Source organism: Cyprinus carpio, chromosome B20 (genome assembly GCF_018340385.1).
Source record: "Cyprinus carpio isolate SPL01 chromosome B20, ASM1834038v1, whole genome shotgun sequence".
Classification (NCBI taxonomy): domain Eukaryota; kingdom Metazoa; phylum Chordata; class Actinopteri; order Cypriniformes; family Cyprinidae; genus Cyprinus; species Cyprinus carpio.
The window spans coordinates 23940076-23958875 of record NC_056616.1 but is presented as its reverse complement, the minus strand read 5'-3'; the positions used below and the strand labels follow the sequence as shown (position 1 = coordinate 23958875).

The window sequence follows — 18800 nt, the reverse complement described above, 5'->3', positions numbered from 1 at the left end:
TATACAAATTGACAATTGTATGGCAGATATATTACGAGCAGTTATGTATGTACAGGTATATTATGTGCAAAAAAATAATAATTTAAGTGTACACTAAGTATGTGTGTTAGATAATAAGTATATGTGTCTGTAAATATAAATAGTGTAATGTGTTCCACAGTTATATAATTATAAATTTTACATTAAAATTAACACACACACACAATTTGTATATATATATATATATATATATATATATATTTGTAATATATACATTAAAAATGATAAATATATTCATATCAGGTTAAAAATAAAGAAATATAGTATGTGTATGTGTGTGTGTATATATATATATATATATATATATATATATAGCTATTCATTTTTTTACTTACAAAAAACACATATGGTTTATTATATATATTTTTATATTTAACATTCTTTTTAGAAGTAAATATTGAAAAAAAATCTTATTTCTATAACAATTTTCCCCCCAAAATCTCAATATCCATCAGTCTCAGCCATTGAACACAATTACAAAAGTTACTGTACGAGAAATGATGTTTATCTATAACTACAACTCAGATTTGATTCCAGACTAATAATATCTGAAATTTATGATGAAATTGCTATAAAAAACCATTAAATATAAGCTGTCCAAAACACTGCAGAGAATGGTCAATTGGCACAACATAAAATGTGTAAAAAAAAAGAAAAAAAAAAAAAAAGAAATCACACACATTAAGGAATTATGTTTTTATTCATTTTATTACAAGAAAATTCCACAATGCTATTTTTATATAATGATCAAGGATTTTATTATTGTATTCTCTCTCATTAGATTCTTATTGTTACAGAAAATGTTATTATACAGATTTGTTCAATGTCTCCTCATTGCTTGGTCATATTCCGCAGTGCTGGTCACATTTATCTGTACAATTCAATTGTTCGTTTTTTACTGTACATTTTGTGTAGTTGATTAAAAAGGCAGTCAGCACTTAAATAAGCTGTGGTTTCTTTTTTTCCTAGTCTTTTTTAAAGTATATTCAAATAAAACGTTCGCCTGTGACTCCGCCCCCTGGGGGGACGGGGGCGGGGCTACACCAGGTCATGTGATTATAAGGAAGCTTCAGGGATTGGGTGACCAGGCCCGTGTTCCCCCACGCACGCCCTTCGTGCACCCACGCGTTTGGCACTGCGCACACAAACAAGACTCACGAGATATAAACGACAAGCAAAGCTCTTTGTGATGTCATAATGATGCCTACTAATGGGAGAAAAAGTAAAAGTGTCACGTCAATGACACGTAAGACAAAAAGTGCCACCCTCCAGTGTCCAGAAGTCGTCGAGTTCCTTCCCCGCGTCCGAAAACAAAAGCGCTCGTTTTTCAGATATTTTTGCATTAAAACGGGGAAATAATGTTCTTCTTTTTTTATTTTTTCTCTCTCCTGGCAGGCACCTTCAGTTTCTATTAAAATGCTACAGCTATAAGATCTAGCATTGAACACACAAAGCAACTGCAATGAAAAGAACAAAGTTGCCTTAATATAATAATAATAATAATTAATAATAATGAGAAGAAAATGCAATAATAATAATTAATAATAATACAGAATAAATGTCTTTTTATAATTAGATTTTATAATTTAAAAGTATATTTTTTCTTTCTTTGAAATAATTTTTTTTTCTCATATGTATCTAGTTTTGTGATCAAGATGTTGACTATACTTCAGCGTTATCCAAATCAATAAAAACTAGATGTGCCGTTGCATATTACAGTCAATGATATGTGAACATGCACCGTGAACCACCCGTCGCTCTCCGTCCGTCGGCCTGCTGCCGTGACATCATAGACGGCCGATGACCATGACGTCCACCACCTCGCCCTTGTGCAGCTCCACGTATTGCTCGGTTTTGGGAGGTAGCATCAGGAGTCCGTTAGCGCTGCGCATGCTCATGAGTCTGCTGCTAACCTGGTTCCCTGGAGGAAGAAGAGACAGAGAAAAGCGTGAAAATATGTGACCCTGGAGCCTGGCCACAAGCTTAAGGGGCAACTTTGGGAAATTGAGATTTATACATAATCTGAAAGCTGAATAGATAAGCTTGCCATTTATGTATGGTTTGTTAGGAGGACAATATTTGTCTGAGATACGACTATTTAAAAAATCTGGAATCTAAGGGTGCAAAAAAATAAAATAAATAAATACAAAATTCCTAAATATTGAGAAAATCACCTTTAAAGTTGTTCAAATTAAGTTCTTAGCAATGCATATTACTAATCAAAAATTAAGTTTTGATATATTTATGATAGGCAATTTACAAAATAGCTTAATGGAACATGATCTTTACTTAATATCCTATGAATATGAACCTATGACCCTAATGATTTTTTGCATAAAAGAAAAATCGATCATTTTGACCCATACAATGTATTGCTGGCTATTGCTACAAATATATCCGTGCTACTTATGACTGCTTTTGTGCTCCAGGGTCACATATACTGCCTTCAACCAGAAACCACTAATGTCAGAAGAAACAACGTGCATCTTGCTATATCCACAATAAGAGAAAATAGCAACCCTCTACACACTCTTTAACATTAGGACATATATACACTAATAAATTAGACATTTAAACAGCAGTAAATTTATCATATATTTTTATATTATTTTATGCATTTCTTTTAAAAATATATCCCAAATCAATTCAGCTTCTCTTCACAAAATTACATTTTTTTTTACATAATATACATTTTTAAAACAACAGGCAATCAGCATTTTTAGTGATAGAAATTTAGTAATTAACAATTAAAACCTGGCGACCATGCATGAAAATATATGGATCAGGGTTACTATAGTTGTAACTAAAACCATAAACAACATTTTTGTAACTTGAAATAGTTTAAACTTTAACAGAAATAAAATAAAACCCCTTAAACTTAGCTGCTTTGCCATTTCTACTTTTTAATTGAACTTGATGTACAAAAATAACTAAAATTGAAATAAACAAAAAAACTATATTAACATAAAAAAATAAATAATAAAACAATGTATTAGCCAATGGCAAGTGAAAAACATTAAGTTGCAATTCTGTAGCATATGCGTGTGATTTACCAGCAATGTATAGGCAAAATAATGCAGGTCAGTTCTGAGAGACTTCTGTAATAATAATAATAATAATAATAATAATAATAATATAATGTGTGACCTGTGCTCTGTGCCCATGGCAGAGGTTCCTGATGGTGCCATGTCAAAATACAGCGGTGATATTCCGGACGTGGATCCAGCTTCACATCACATGACAACTGGAAACAATTAAGCACAATTTAGATTCTGTTATTAAGGCTGTCAATAGATTTGAATGTTTTGCAATTAATGTTTTGAAGTTCATGCATTGACACATTCTTTTATTTTTTTTAAATGAATACTTTTATCCAGCAAGGATGCATTCATTTGAACAAAAGTGACAGTAAAGACATTTATAATATTACAAACAAATAATATTTCTAATAACTGGTGCTCTTTTTAACTTTCCTGGAAAGAATCCTGAAAAAAAGAATGTATCTCAGTTTTCACAGACAAGTTTGGCAACACAACTGTTTTCATCATTGATAATAATCAGAAATGTTTCTTGAGCATCAAATCAGCATATTAGAATGATTTCTGAAGATCATGTGACACTGAAGACTGGAGTAATGATGCTGAAAATACAGCCGCGCATCACAGAAATAAATTACATATTACTATATATAACAATAGAGAACAGTTATTTTAAATTGTAATAATATTTCACAATATTACAGTTTTTACTGTATTTTTACTGTACTGTATATGAGCAGAAGAATCCTACTGACCCCAAACTTATAAAGTGCTCTCTCTATAAAGGTCCTTATTCTATGTAAAGTTGAAGGTGGTCTTACCCTGGCTTTTATTATGGTGGGTCGCGGGTCTAAGATTCCCTGCATCTTCCTCAAGGCAGGAATGACGAAGAGGTTACATGTTACGACCGCTGACACAGGGTTACCTGTGAATCACCAGAGAGCCACAAATGCACAGATCATTCACTAATACATGAAAAAATAGCCAAATCTATGTGTTGAGATTACAGACTAGTATGTGTTTTGAAAAAATACACCAATAAACTCTCTCACCGTCCCTACCTGGCAGAGCAAAGATAAGTTTTCGAGACCCGTCCATATCAAGAGTGGCAAATGTTGTGGGGAGACTAACGGAAGACAAACCAGAGCTCAATACCCGCGTGAACTCATTTTCATCATTTGACACTCAAGATCAGGGCGTTTTCACACTGAGAGCATGTGATCGCTCCTAAGTCATCTGAAGTGAGACCACTTCATTTAAATAAAATAAAAATACCTTTGAAAATAAAGTAGAGTAAAATAAAATGAAATAAGATATAGTCCTATGGATTAAATGGACTGACATCCAGGCTGTCTTTTTGGAATTTTTAATTAAAATGGATAAAAAAAAATAGAATAGTAATTTAAAACTAAATAAATGTTAATAAAACCTTTTAATAAAATACATGCTTAAAATAAAATAAAATTAATAAAATGTAGTACTACGGATTAAATGAACTGATATTCAATTTGAAGTTTTTTTTAGATTCAATTTTGCTCCAATTGAAGTGGATAAAGACTATTATGTAATAATAACAGTATTAAAAACTATTCTATTTTATTATTCTATTAATTTAAATAAAATATCTACATTTTAATTTATAATAAAAATAAATGCCAATAAAAAAATTGTGTAAAACAAATATATTTGAATAAAATGGTGGTAAAATGAGGTACTATGGATTAAACTGACTCAAATTCAAATCTGCTTTCTGGAGTTCTTTTTATTTAAGTTTTCATTAAATTAAAGTGTTTGGTTAATTTCATGAGGTTTCAGAAGTGAAAACACACTGATTCTGCATTACTCGTACAATCTTCACCCAGATGTCACCTGTTTCTTCAAAAACTCACCCTGGTTTCATGAAGACACGTCCAAAGTGTATCTGAGCATGAAGGTCGATATCAAGTACCTGTTCCTTAATGATCTGCCTAAACTCCAATTAAAAAAATAATTGTATAAACACTGAAAAAAAATAAGTATTGATATACATTTACATTTAGTCATTTTATCCAAAGCGACTTACAAATGAGGACAATGGAAGCAATATATATATATATATATATATATTACCAATGCGTGACTGTATTAATTGTATAAACACTGTTTTCTTCTTTAATGTAATTAAAGTACTAGGCACCTCGTTTCTTTAGCAGTAAATCTCTTTAATGTGACAGTCTTACTGCAATCCAGCCACTAGATGTCAGTATAAAGCAGTTATTACTAAATTAAACTCAAAGTGTCATGCTTTACCATGCATCTTCCTAAAACAGAGTTTGTCATTAAAAAGCTGTCAACTAAATTCATGGAGCACATGCATGAGCTCTTGTACCTTTTCCCCCATGGACACGCCCCCTGAGGTGATGATGACATCAGCGCGGCTGATTCCCTCATTCAGAGCGTTCAGCAGGTCATCAGGGCTGCAGGAAACCACGGTAACAGTAACCATGACAACTGATGCCACAAAAACATGATTTATAGCCTTATACCAAAATCAAATGACTATAAGAAACGGAATACAAAGGAGGGTGTTTTATACAACTATATTGAATTCATTTATTCATGTTTATAATTTGTCAAGTGAACTTAAGTTAACCAACATTTAACAATATTACATGCAATTCTGTGAGGCTGTAGACTGTAGTAATGATTTTCATTTACAATCATTTCAGGAATTTAGGGTGCATGGTACATCATTTTTTTAAGCCCTAGTTGCAATAATATATGTATTTTGCTTGCTGGAGTAAAATTATAAATATAGAGAATACCTAGTTTAGTAGTTTACCTAGCTAAGTCACATGTGTTTCAGTGGAAGATGCTTGTGATTTTTGTAAAAATGCCCCCGAAATGAGTCTCCACTAGTCATTTATTTTGGTAATATGCACACTTTTTGGGGGGAGAGAATTGAAAAGTTTACAAAAATAAGCTAAGATTGTTGCTAATTTTGTTGAAGCTGATGTGATGTAAAGGTGTTTCTAACTGGATGATAATTAAAGTCTAGTTGAACTTTGATGCAGTTTTGATGTTTGCTCATTACTCAAGTCAAATGTTTTAAAACAAAACTAAGAAAAACTTGTTTTGAACAATTTAAAATAGACATTAAATGTAAACCTAAATCCTATGCGAATGTTTGACATGTACAATGTTTTCCAGTATTTTTTCCCTTTCTGTTTATGCCTGACAAGTTTGGTTATATGTACTCCTGTTGGTAAAATATGCTTGGATTTAAAACAAAAACAAAACAAAAAAACTATAACTACATATGACAAAAACATTCATTAATCAGAAAGATTTTTTCCCATTGTTATGTAGTCTAAATTTTACACACAATTACTGATATTTCTGTCTAAAGGCTGGAAGCTGCTCACTTGTCTCCCACGATGCCCAGGTTGATGGTGGGGTATCCGTGCTCCTGTATGGTGGCCAGCAGCGTCGAGCGGTTCGAGTCTCTGATCTTACCGGGGTGTAAATCATCCTCTGGGTTCAGCAGCTGAAATACACATACACATATACATACATATACATGAAATACAAGCTGTAATCTTTTTATCTGCACTGTTTGTTCACTGGTTTGCACTCTATCTGCCATGTGCCTTGCGCTGCTTTTATTTAACTTTATTATTATTTTTTTTTTTATTATGTCTTTTTTACATTCCATTATTGTATAAGTTATATCTTATATTTTATATTTGATCTAGATTTTTAGGCTCTATTGTTAGTGTTATCTGTATGCACCGGGGGTCTGAGAGTAACGCAATTTCGATTCTCTGTATGTACTGTATGTACTGTACATGTGGAAGAACGGACAATAAAGCAGACTTGACTTGACTTGACTTGACTAACAGCTTGCTGCTCAGGAATTTATAGAGTTGTGGCGGAGGGGAATATGCCACCGCCTTGTGGGGGAGATATAGCACTTAAACTAAGGAAGACTGAGTGAGAAACAGGATCCTAGTCCCCCCACCCAATGCTTTTAGTCTTTGTACAAGGGTCTCTTGTATGTGGTGCGCTGTTGTGTTGCAATGTGGAAATGCTAAAAATGTGGTGAGGTGGGCTTCAGGATTTATTTAGTACACGGCAGCCACCTGAAGTGCTTGTGTGCAGGATACTCAGTAAATAAATATAACTGACTGCAAACCCCGCCCTCCCCAGATCTAACAGAACAGGTAAGACGCCCCCACTCCTTAGTATAAGTGAGTCAAAACCGGTTTCAACTTAAATAATTTGACATTTATTTAAGTTAATGGAACTATGATTCCTTCGTTTTTTAAAGTAGTGAATTAAATTTGAATGCAATCAACAGAAAAGGAAATAAAAATGTAGAAAACAAAAGACAGTAAATACACAATTCTGTAACCGTAACAAATGACAATCAGTGTCCCTTCTGTTTTATCCACAGGGTAAAGGGTTTCACTTTAACAATCTGCTCACTCAGATTCTTCAACAAAAAATTCACATCAGAATTCACTTCAGTTTGCTTCTTTAAAAGAAACGAAAAACAAAAGTTCTCTTTGATTCAGTTCAAGAATTCAAAAGTTTTCTTCCATGAATAGGACAAAAAAAGAAAGATTATTTCCAGTCCATTCACAAATTCACGAGTCAAAAAGAGTTTCACGAGTTTTCCCCTCCAAGTGCAAGAAAAATGAAATATATGAATCCCTTTGCAGGATAATTCACTTGTACACAGTTCAGTTCCTTCAATCACAGGAGAGAAAACAATGGTTTGCTTACCAGCGTACAGCTTCAAATGAAGTAAATAATGTGCATCACCACTCTTTGGTTGAGGATGAGACGCAGAATGAAGTCCTATGGATGGCAGGGTAATGTTTCTTCACTCTTTGACTCTCAGCGATCGTTACCCTTTCTCGTGATCCTGACTGCTTCAACACGATCCAACGAGGGCTCAATCCTCAGCTGACGGAGATCAGATTGGAAGACGAACAATACACAGCACCCCTCAACGCTTCAGCGGTCTCTTCTAGTACACTAAGCAACTGCATCCATCGTTATTTAAATTCGTTTGAACAAAAACAACTGGACGCGAAACAGAACAAACGCAGTTTTGCCACACAGCCGCATAACTGTTAAGCGCGATCAGGCCTACTTCTTCTGCTTCACGTGCGAACACGTCATAAAAACTATCCCGACACGTTCAATAACGTTCATCAAACGGCCGGCAACTCCGATACAACGCTGTGCGACTGTAATGCAGGTCGCGGGTCTAACGCACCCCATTAGCGTCATAAAAATACCCAAAGACCTTCTTCAGCTCGCAGCTGCTCAGATCCACAGCCTCCATGAGCTCAGGTGCTACTCCAGCCTCAACATGGCGGAGCCTGTGTCCAAAATCAAAATAAAAGTCTCCACGTAATAGAAAATGTAGATCCCCTACATTCCCCCTGCTAAACCCTGCCATGCCATCGGACTTCCATTCAGCAACTCAGTCCTGAAAAATAAAGAACAGAGAATAGCAGGTAAATATTTTTTTCCCACAAAAGAACACATCAAGTACAACAATGAAACACTTTCAATTAGTAAGATTGAAAAACCTTCACCTTAAAAGAAACTTCAAAACCTTCAGGTTGGCATAAGCTTATTTCAAGACATAGTCAGTCCTATACCTAACTGGTAAAGTACCTCTGTTCAAACGCTGTGAACGTCTAGGTTCAGGAATACTTTCATTTTCACTTTCAGCTTCAGAACCACCTGAATTCACAGCTTCAGAACCACCTGAATTCACGGACTCGAGTACAGACTGATCTACTGAATCATCAGCTGACATTTCATTGACATAGTCCCTGATACCTGTCTCTGATTCATCCCCATCTTCCCTTCTACCTTGTGTGTCTGTGAGTGTAGCAGGTGCAAATGTAACAACAGGGATTGCAAGAACATCGGGTTCTTCTGAATCAGTGTGTGCCTGACCTGTGTGTGCTCTAGATTCACATCTAGATGTGCAAGGTGGTAGTGATGACTGAAAAGTGCAATGCTTGAGTTGATCCCTATGTACAACTTTACATGGGCCCCCTTTCTCTGGGCGAATGGTGTAAACTGGAGTGTCTGCGTGATTCTGTTTCACTACAGTGTAAGGTATGGGTTCCCAATGGTCTTGTATCTTATTCCTTCCCCTATGAGAATGGTTTCGTAACAGAACACGGTCACCAGGTCTCATAAGTGCGCCATGCGATCTCCGATCATAGGCTCTTTTTCTTCGCCTTGAAGCCTCCTGTGCTGCTGAGTTGGCTACTTCGACAGCTGTCTTCAATCTGTCATGATGGTTTTTCACCCAATCATCAAGATTGTCAGCTCTACTGTCCTCCAAGTCTCTCCCATTAAGGATGTCCATCGGCATTCTAGCATCCCTTCCAAACATTAAATAGAATGGCGAATAGCCAGTTGAAGTATGGATTCTGCTATTGTATGCCATAGCCAACTCGGGTAGATACTGTTTCCAATTCCTTTTCTTTTCCGAGGGTAACGTCCTTAGCATATCATGCATGGTTCTATTAAACCTTTCACACTGGGAGTTACCCTGCGGGTGATACGGAGTTGTGCGACTCTTTCCGATTCCATAGACTTTACACAGCTCTTTGATGACATTTGCTTCGAAACACCGACCTTGGTCGGAATGTAGTCGTGCAGGACAGCCATAGTGGACAAACCAATGCTGCACCAGGGCTTTCGCAGTGGTGTGGGCAGTCTGATTTCTGGTTGGCACTGCTACTGTGAAACGAGTAAACATGTCAGTTAAAACAAGGACATTTTCATATCCTCCCACAGATTCCTCCAAGACTGTATAATCCATAGCAAGGACTTCCAGCGGGGCAGATACATTAGTGCATGTCATTGGGGCTCGTATTTTAGGAAAAACATCTTTCGCGAGGGCACATCTCTTGCATTCTTGAATCCAGTTTTGAATGTCCTTACTCATTGTTGGCCAGTAATAGCTCCGCCTCATGCGCTCCAGCGTGCTTCTTCCTCCAAAATGGCCACAATGATCATGCTGACTCTCGTACACTTTGTAACGCAAGGGTTCTGGAACCACTAATTGACAAATTTCTTCTCCGTCCCGGGGATCAAAGATAGTACGGAACATCACTCCTTTTTTAAGCTTGAGTCGTGCAAATTGTCTAGCTAACTTTTTTAACTCAACATCCATATTGCGTTGCTGGACTGGACTCAGGTTCTTGTTGGTTAGTACAGCACGGTATATAGGACCTATATGAGGGTCGATCTTTTGTTGCTCTTCTATATCACTCAAGCTATATCCAGGGACTGTCAACGATACCTGGACCGATGCTTGTACTCTCTGCTGCTTTTTGGCGACTGGCCATAAACATGCACGCACTTCCTCTGAATTCATCTTAATGAAGTCTTTAGCAGAGTCCTCTTGTTCAGGCTCCTCACCAGATGGAATCCTTGATAACACATCTGCATTTGTGTTCTGTCGTCCTGGTTTGTAGTAGACCTCAAAATCAAACTCCGACAACTGAGCTATCCACCGTTGTTCAACCGCTCCTAAATTTGCGGTCACCAAGTAACGCAAAGGGTTGTGATCAGTAATCACAGAGAACTTGGAGTAGATCAAGTATTCTTTGAACTTTTCAGTTACAGCCCATTTTAAGGCAAGTAGCTCTAGCTTGAAAGCACTGTAGTTTCGGTCGTTCTTTTCTGATCCACGAAGACCCCGACTTGCATACGCAATCACACGCTCAACCCCTCCTTGACGTTGACTTAACACCGCCCCAAGACCATGCAGGCTTCCATCAGTTGTGAGTACGAAAGACTGACTGAAATCTGGGTATGCGAGAACTGGCGGAGACATTAAACACTGCTTGAGTTTGTCAAATGCAGTTTGACACTCTGTTGTCCAGTTAAGAGGTTCAACAATTTTCTCTTTCCCTCCTTTACCAACCAGGGCATGAAGGGGCCGGGCTAACTGAGCAAAACCAGGAACAAACCTCCTATAATAACTCATGAATCCAAGGACCTGTCTTAACTCCTTGACATTCGTGGGTGCAGGCCAGGATTCGCGCCGAGTTTTCTCTCCATCCACCTTTATTCCCTGGGAGGAAATTAGGTGACCCAAGAATTTCACTTCGGGTTTCAAAAAGAAACACTTGCTTGGTTTCAGTTTCAAACCATGCTGTCTCAACCGGTTAAACACTATTTCCAGTCTTTGACAATGGTTTTCGAAGTCTTTCGAGAAGATAATAATGTCATCCAGGTAGATGAGCAGTATGTCAAACGTTAGATCACCGAGCACCACCCCCATCAGACGCTGGAATGTTGCAGGTGCATTGCAGAGTCCAAATGGCATCCTGGTCCATTCAAACAGTCCAAAGGGAGTGGTGACTGCTGTCTTTGCTCTATCCTCCTCACTCATCGCTACTTGGAAATACCCGGAGGTAAGATCAAGGGTGGAGAAGAGCTGTGCATTTCCCAAGGCATCCAGCGATTCCTCCACGCAAGGGAGAGGATAAGCATCTTTGCAGGTCACTTTATTTAACCTTCTGTAGTCACAGCAAAAGCATACGCTGCCATCCTTTTTAATCACGATCACAGCTGGAGATGCCCACGGACTACAGCTTTCTCTGAGAATACCTTGAGACACCAAATCTTGAACATGCTTTTTCACTTCCTGAAACACCTGAGGTGGGATTCTGCGATGTCTTTGCTTAATGGGAGGAGCATCTCCTGTTGGGATACTATGTGTGACAGCAGTTGTATAACCGAAGTCACAATCGTTCTTCAAAAACACATCACTGTGCTTAGCCAGTAAGTTTTGGAGTTTGCGACGTTGTGTTTCGAGGTTCTCTAGATTAATCTGCACTGGAACTGGCAGTTGTTCTTCTGTGGTGCTTACCTCCACCTTCCCCTGACGTTGCTGCACAGCCTTAACATGCAAAGCATCCTCTTTCTCCTCAAACTCGACAAGCATTTTTGGCACAACTTCCTGTGGCTTGGACAGCGCTGCGATCCTACATTGTGGTGGGAGCTTTACGGGCTTTTCACTAGAATTTAACACTCTGACTGGGACTTTACCATCAGCTGTCTTAGCGAGCACATTAGCAATCAGAACACTCTTAGGCAAGCTGACATTTGACGAGGCCTCCACCAACACTTGGCAGCTCACTTTTGGTGGTATTCTGCAGCGGCCTTCCAAAACACGTTCACTGAATGGTGGAATAGTTATTGCTTGCTTCCCAGCAACCTTCACAAAGCCAATCTTGTCACCACAGCTCAGTGCCTCAGTCTGCATCTTAATGTTAGCCAACACTCGCTGGACCTTTGCCTCCTTGAAACCATTACTATACCTGTCCATCTTCTTCATGTCTTTAGTGGTCATGAATAGATCCTTAACTTCACTCAACACGTTCATCCCAATAATGCCAGGAAATCCTTTCAACTCTGTCCCATTGGAATCACTCTCTTTGATCACAAACACACACTTTTCATGCAACGTCTTCCCCAAACACTCTATGTCTGCTTCCAGACATCCAATGATGGGAATGTCAAGGCCATTTGCTGCTGTAAGTCGGACCCAGTTGGCAGACGACAGCACAACTTCTCCAAAGTGATTCTTAAAATGTGACTCAGTGATAGTAGTCACTTCTGACCCAGTGTCTAAGAGGCAGATAGTTCTGATTCCCGCAATTTTCACTTCAATGGTTATGCAATCTCCAAAAGCACTTTCACAGAGTGACTTGGAAACATTCTCTGTATCACAGTCTGCAGTATGACTTCTAATAACGGATGGACCTGGGCTCTCTAGCACTGAAGTGTCTCGGTCAGCTGTCTTTTCTATCTCTGCTGTGTGAGGTTGTACTCTACTGGAGTTTTCATTGCTCTAAAGACAACGTCGGCTTGTGTGCCCCAGCTTACCACAAGTATAGCAGATATATCTTCCTTCACTATCTTTTAAAGGTGCACCTCTTGCCTTGTTTTCCTTCACCACAGGTTTCACTTTTTCTTTGCTGTTTACCATCTGAAACAGTTCTTCTTGTCGGGCAGCTATCTGTTGAATAGCTTCATGGAGTGACTCCAGGGTGAGAGGGGCTAAAGAGCTCTCTGTTGCAGTGGTAGCATGAACGAAACCACGTGAACGAGTACTGGTTCTCAGATTGCTTGGAACTTGCACCTCCTCTTCTTCAGACCAAGTAATAGCTTCCTGCATAAGCTGTATGAATGTCAGGTCCTTCTCAGCTTTAACTCTCCTCTTCATTTCACGCCGTAGCGAATCGTCTTTGAGGCCTAACACAAGCTGTTCCTTCAAAACACCATCAGCATCAGGAACTCTAGATGGCTCTCGACTCTGGATGATACTCAGCTTCTCCTGCAAGTCATAAGCATAAGAATGGATGGTTTCTCCAGGCATTTGTTTGCGGTCATAAAACTCTTTCAGTCTGCTGCCTATGGGAAGTTTGTCCCCATAAGTCTGATCCAAAGCATCGAAAATCACTGACTTTTCCTTTCCATTGAGCATGAACTTGACTGTCATCTTAGCCTCATCTTTTAAATACTGCTTAACAAACTCAATTCTGTCTTCTTCAGGAATTTTCACCACCTTGAAGGCGGACTTCATTGAACTTATCCATTCTTCTATACTCAACTCACCAGGCTTGGAACGACATCCGGTGAACTCTGGAAGCTTACGATCCCTAGGGATGTAAACAGTAGATGGTGCTCTCTGAGCAGCAGCCTGCTGTTCAATAACAGTTTTAGCAAGGGACAGCGCCTCTCTCTGTTCGGCTCTGGCTTGCTCTAACATGCCTGTCTGCTCACCAAACCGCCTTTGCATCTCTTCAAACTGTTTCTTTAATTCTTCCAGTTCAGCCATAGCATCGGCTCTAGGACGGGAAACTTCCACTGAATCAGGAACCAGGAATTGATCCTGTTCGTGACGCCAATATGTGGCGGAGGGGAATATGCCACCGCCTTGTGGGGGAGATATAGCACTTAAACTAAGGAAGACTGAGTGAGAAACAGGATCCTAGTCCCCCCACCCAATGCTTTTAGTCTTTGTACAAGGGTCTCTTGTATGTGGTGCCTGTTGTGTTGCAATGTGGAAATGCTAAAAATGTGGTGAGGTGGGCTTCCGGATTTATTTAGTACACGGCAGCCACCTGAAGTGCTTGTGTGTGCAGGATACTCAGTAAATAAATATAACTGACTGCAAACCCCGCCCTCCCCAGATCTAACAGAACAGGTAAAGACGCCCCCACTCCTTAGTATAAGTGAGTCAAAACCAGTTTCAACTTAAATAATTTGACATTTATTTAAGTTAATGGAACTATGATTCCTTCGTTTTTTAAAGTAGTGAATTAAATTTGAATGCAATCAACAGAAAAGGAAATAAAAATGTAGAAAACAAAGACAGTAAATTAACAATTCTGTAACCGTAACAAATGACAATCAGTGTCCCTTCTGTTTTATCCACAGGGTAAAGGGTTTCACTTTAACAATCTGCTCACTCAGATTCTTCAACAAAAAATTCACATCAGAATTCACTTCAGTTTGCTTCTTTAAAAGAAACGAAAAACAAAAGTTCTCTTTGATTCAGTTCAAGAATAAAAAATTCTTCCACCAATAATACAAAAAAAAAAGAAAGATTATTTCCAGTCCATTCACAAATTCACAAGTCAAAAAGAGTTTCACGAGTTTTCCCCTCCAAGTGCAAGAAAAATTAAATATATGAATCCCTTTGCAGGATAATTCACTTATACACAGTTCAGTTCCTTCAATCACAGGAGAGAAAACAATGGTTTGCTTACCAGCGTACAGAATCAAATGAAGTAAATAATGGTGCATCACCACTCTTTGGTTGAGGATGAGACGCAGAATGAAGTCCTATGGATGGCAGGGTAATGTTTCTTCACTCTTTGACTCTCAGCGATCGTTACCCTTTCTCGTGATCCTGACTGTTTCAACACGATCCAACGAGGGCTCAATCCTCAGCTGACGGAGATCAGTTTGGAAGACGAACAATTCACAGCACCCCTCGACGCTTCAGCGGACTCTTCTAGTACACTAAGCAACTGCATCCATCGTTATTTAAATTTGTTTGAACAAAAACAACTGGACGCGAAACAGAACAAACGCAGTTTTGCCACACAGCCGCATAACTGTTAAGCGCGATCAGGCCTACTTCTTCCACTTCACGTGCGAACACATCATAAAAACTATCCCGACACGTTCAATAACGTTCATCAAACGGCCGGCAACTCCGATACAACGCTGTGCGACTGTAATGCAGGTCGCGGGTCTAACGCACCCTATTAGCGTCGTAAAATTACCCAAAGACCTTCTTCAGCTCGCAGCTGCTCAGATCCACAGCCTCCATGAGCTCAGGTGCTACTACAGCCTCAACATGACGGAGCCTGTAAGTACTTTAGTTTTTTGTACGGACGTTTTTGTTTCATTTCAGTAGACATCAATGTATCCGCAGGGAGCCACCCAGGTATTGATTTGGTCTGGTTGTTATGGTTTGTTTTTTTTTTTTTTAATCGCAGAATACAACCGGTACGCCATGGACTGGCATTTATGAATCACCCAAGGGCAATGGTTTCACCTAAAATTCTTCTTAACTCTGGCTTATGACAAGAAAAAAAGTCACCCAATATCTTGGATGGCCTGAGGGTGAGTAAATTCACAGCAATTTTAAAAAATTTTGGCGTGAAAACGATCCCTTTAAAGAAAAAAAAACTACAATCATTTATTTATTACAAAAATGTCTAAAAGAGTACCAAAAAGTAATCCAAATGACGAATGCATTGCATGTCACAGGGCCTCTCTGGAGGAATAGGTTTTTGCGGTGGCAGAGAAGAATTGATGTTGTAATTCGCTGAATAATTTATCCAGCTGATTTTTCCAGGTCCACTACGTGAAGGCATGCGAACATCATTCAAAGGACAACTCACAGGCTGCTGCTTCCTCCATCTCTCTCGTTCTTGGTCGGTATATTCTGGTTCGGAATAAGTACGGCTGTGCCAGAAAATTCCTGTCCATCTTCTGTCACATCGAAATCAAATGTAAACTTTACTTTGTGAACTTTAAACGGTTAGCTCTGTTGTTTGAAGCTCTCCACACGAGTTCTCTCAATCATCGGCAAACAGAGGTTCATCAGCTCAAGTGAGTGCGCGCGCCGCGCATCAGTAGTCATGACGACGGAAAAGGTTTGCATCTAGAACAGTCAGGGAATGCGCGGGAAAGCCGGTGGTCAGGGCTGTGGATTTAAAGGTATTCATGTTGTAGAGTACTTTAGTTTTTTGTACAGACGTATTTTTCATTTCATTAGACCTGAAGTGTATCGCCAGGAGCCACAGGTATTGATTTGGTCTTGTTTTTATGTTATTTGTTTTTTTTTTTATATCAAAAAACCGGTCGCCATTGACTTGCGATTTTATGAATCACCAAGGGCAATGGTTTCACCTAAAATTCTTCTTAACTCTTCTACTTGAAGAAAAAAAGTCACCCACATCTTGGAGTGGCCTGAGGGTGAGTAAATTAACAGCAAATTTTTAATTTTTGGGTGAAACTATCCCTTTAAGCTAACAATCATTTATTTAGTACAACAAATGTCAAAAGCGTACCAAAAGTTAATTCCAAATGACGATGCCATTGCAGTCACGGAGGCCTCTCTGGAGGAATAGGTTTGTGAGGTGACAGAGCCGAATTTATGTAGTTAAGCCACTGAAGGAATGTGGTATCCCAGATTATTTTCCTGCTCCACTCCGTGAAGGCCTGCGCACATCAATTCAACTTGACACCTCACCCAGAAACACGGCATGTCTCCATCTGTGATGAATGCAGGTGAGAGCCAATGATCGTCCCAATTATACTGGGCCGTAAATCCCTGTCATTTGAAGCGGTAAACCACTTCGAATTTTGTAAAGAGCCGGTCAGAACAGCCACGGGCTTTGTGCTGTTTACGGTCACTGGACTCACTGCTCGGGATGGAGAAGATCGCCGAATATATCCTCGTTGTCGCTCCACATCACTGTAGCACCATTTTGGAGACTATCCACGAACCCCACAAAATGCATATGCTATTCTGGGTCCAGCCGCGACACAAGGGATATGTTTTCATGTGTATTTCGCTTTGTTAGAATGAAAACAGCAAATCCGTGCAGCGCGGCTGACAACAGATTGAGCGTAAGCTGATGGCATCCAGAAGATTTTCTCCAAAACTCCGCGCACGGTGAGGAAGAGAAACAGAGGGACCAAATTGTTGAATAAAGTCGTTAGTTTTGTTTTCTTCGCGTAAAAAATGTATTCTCACCCCTCTCGCTTCATAAACGTATGGTTGAACCACTGATGGCTGATGGACTATTCTGATGATGTCTTCATACTTTTCTGGACCTTGATAGTGTAATTTACTTGGCAGTCCATGGGACAGTTGTAGCGTATCAGACCCGGAAACCAGACAAATTAAAGATTCGATCGGGAGCATGGTTGAAACATGAGGAGCCGAATACCACAGAAAGGCAACAGGATGTTGTAAATTAACTCCTAGCACCACAGTCTGAAGCAAGATAACCAAGCAACTCTTTCACAGAACAGCTTTCAACATTAACACCATTAGAAAAATTATTGACAATTTCAGTTCAGAGAAGAGATTGTCAAATTTGGGGCAAGTAATCCAGATTGATGGTCAAAGAGATGCACAGCCTGACCATCACATGTAAACCAATGAGAGTAAACAAGAACGTTGGATTGACTTCCCCCCCCACCTAGCAGAACCAGACTGAAATTCCTAAGGGGACCTTTTAACCTCTGGTCTTCACAGAACATCCTTATGTCAAAGAAAAGCAGAGAAACTGTCTTCATCTTCATTTTGTGTTGATCTACAGAGGAAGGAAATCTAAAGGAATATCAGTCCATTGCTTAACTCCATATCATTTATGAAATCATGTCTCTAATCACTTATTGTGTATGTCTTTTTAATAACTATTGAATAGCTTAAGTATTCATATTCATGTTAAGTATGTGTTGTTTCGAATCTTCTTGCTTGAAACGTTTCTGACCATCAGTTATTTGTCAAATGTATCATATTCTTATCATAGGAATCATGTCCAAAATTATACCCTGCAAGAGCAGGAAAATTCGGACCACGTGATTGATAGATAACATATGATTTATGAATGGGTAGGACAAACATCGCCCACACCCCGAGCAAAGACAATATCTAATTGGTCAAGACAACATTTGAGGTGTGGCCAAAAGGCCAGTTTAAATACTCAGGACACCATCAAATTTTGCTTTTTGCTTTGGCTGTTCAGCTGCTGCTTTTAGTCATCACTTTTATCATTCTTTGAGCGCTGTTCCAGCATGCTTCGGCCTGCACGCCTGCTGCTACTTAGCCACGATGAGAAGAAACACGGCCTAGTCTCGTCAAACTGTACTTCTATTCTTTTACTTTAGTTTCTTTTCTTTTCCGTTTGAGAGTTCATGTTCTGGGTTAAGTTTTGTAACTCCGAATCTGGCCTCGAATGCACGTTAAACTTCAACCAGCCCACAACTCCACATTGTCAGCCAACGCCCAACCACGGGCTTCCCAAGACGTCACTTCAACGACTACTGAACTTCCAGCCAATCAGCAACCTCGGGAAACCCCCTTTTCGATGACAACAAAGGGAACCCCCTTTACACAGGCACTGCAAGTAACATACCTCCAGACTCTGATCT

General features: G+C 39.1%; 2 protein-coding genes across 2 annotated transcripts; both read right to left on the bottom strand.

Annotated features, from left to right (window-relative positions):
- Nucleotides 1–720: 720 nt before the first annotated feature.
- Nucleotides 721–5024, bottom strand: LOC109113708 (gephyrin-like). Its single transcript, XM_042747076.1, has 5 exons — nucleotides 4967–5024; nucleotides 4130–4203; nucleotides 3899–4002; nucleotides 3187–3283; nucleotides 721–1960 (listed from the first exon to the last, which is right to left on the bottom strand). The coding sequence occupies exons 1-5, from the start codon at nucleotides 4975–4977 to the stop codon at nucleotides 1827–1829; spliced, it is 420 nt and encodes a 139-aa protein (XP_042603010.1). The 5' UTR covers nucleotides 4978–5024; the 3' UTR covers nucleotides 721–1826.
- A 189-nt stretch (nucleotides 5025–5213) lies between these two features.
- On the bottom strand, nucleotides 5214–6711 carry LOC122141064 (gephyrin-like). Its single transcript, XM_042746957.1, has 2 exons — nucleotides 6482–6711; nucleotides 5214–5533 (listed from the first exon to the last, which is right to left on the bottom strand). Exons 1-2 carry the CDS (start codon nucleotides 6700–6702, stop codon nucleotides 5407–5409), a joined length of 348 nt encoding a protein of 115 aa, XP_042602891.1. The 5' UTR covers nucleotides 6703–6711; the 3' UTR covers nucleotides 5214–5406.
- Between the last annotated feature and the right edge of the window lie 12089 nt (nucleotides 6712–18800).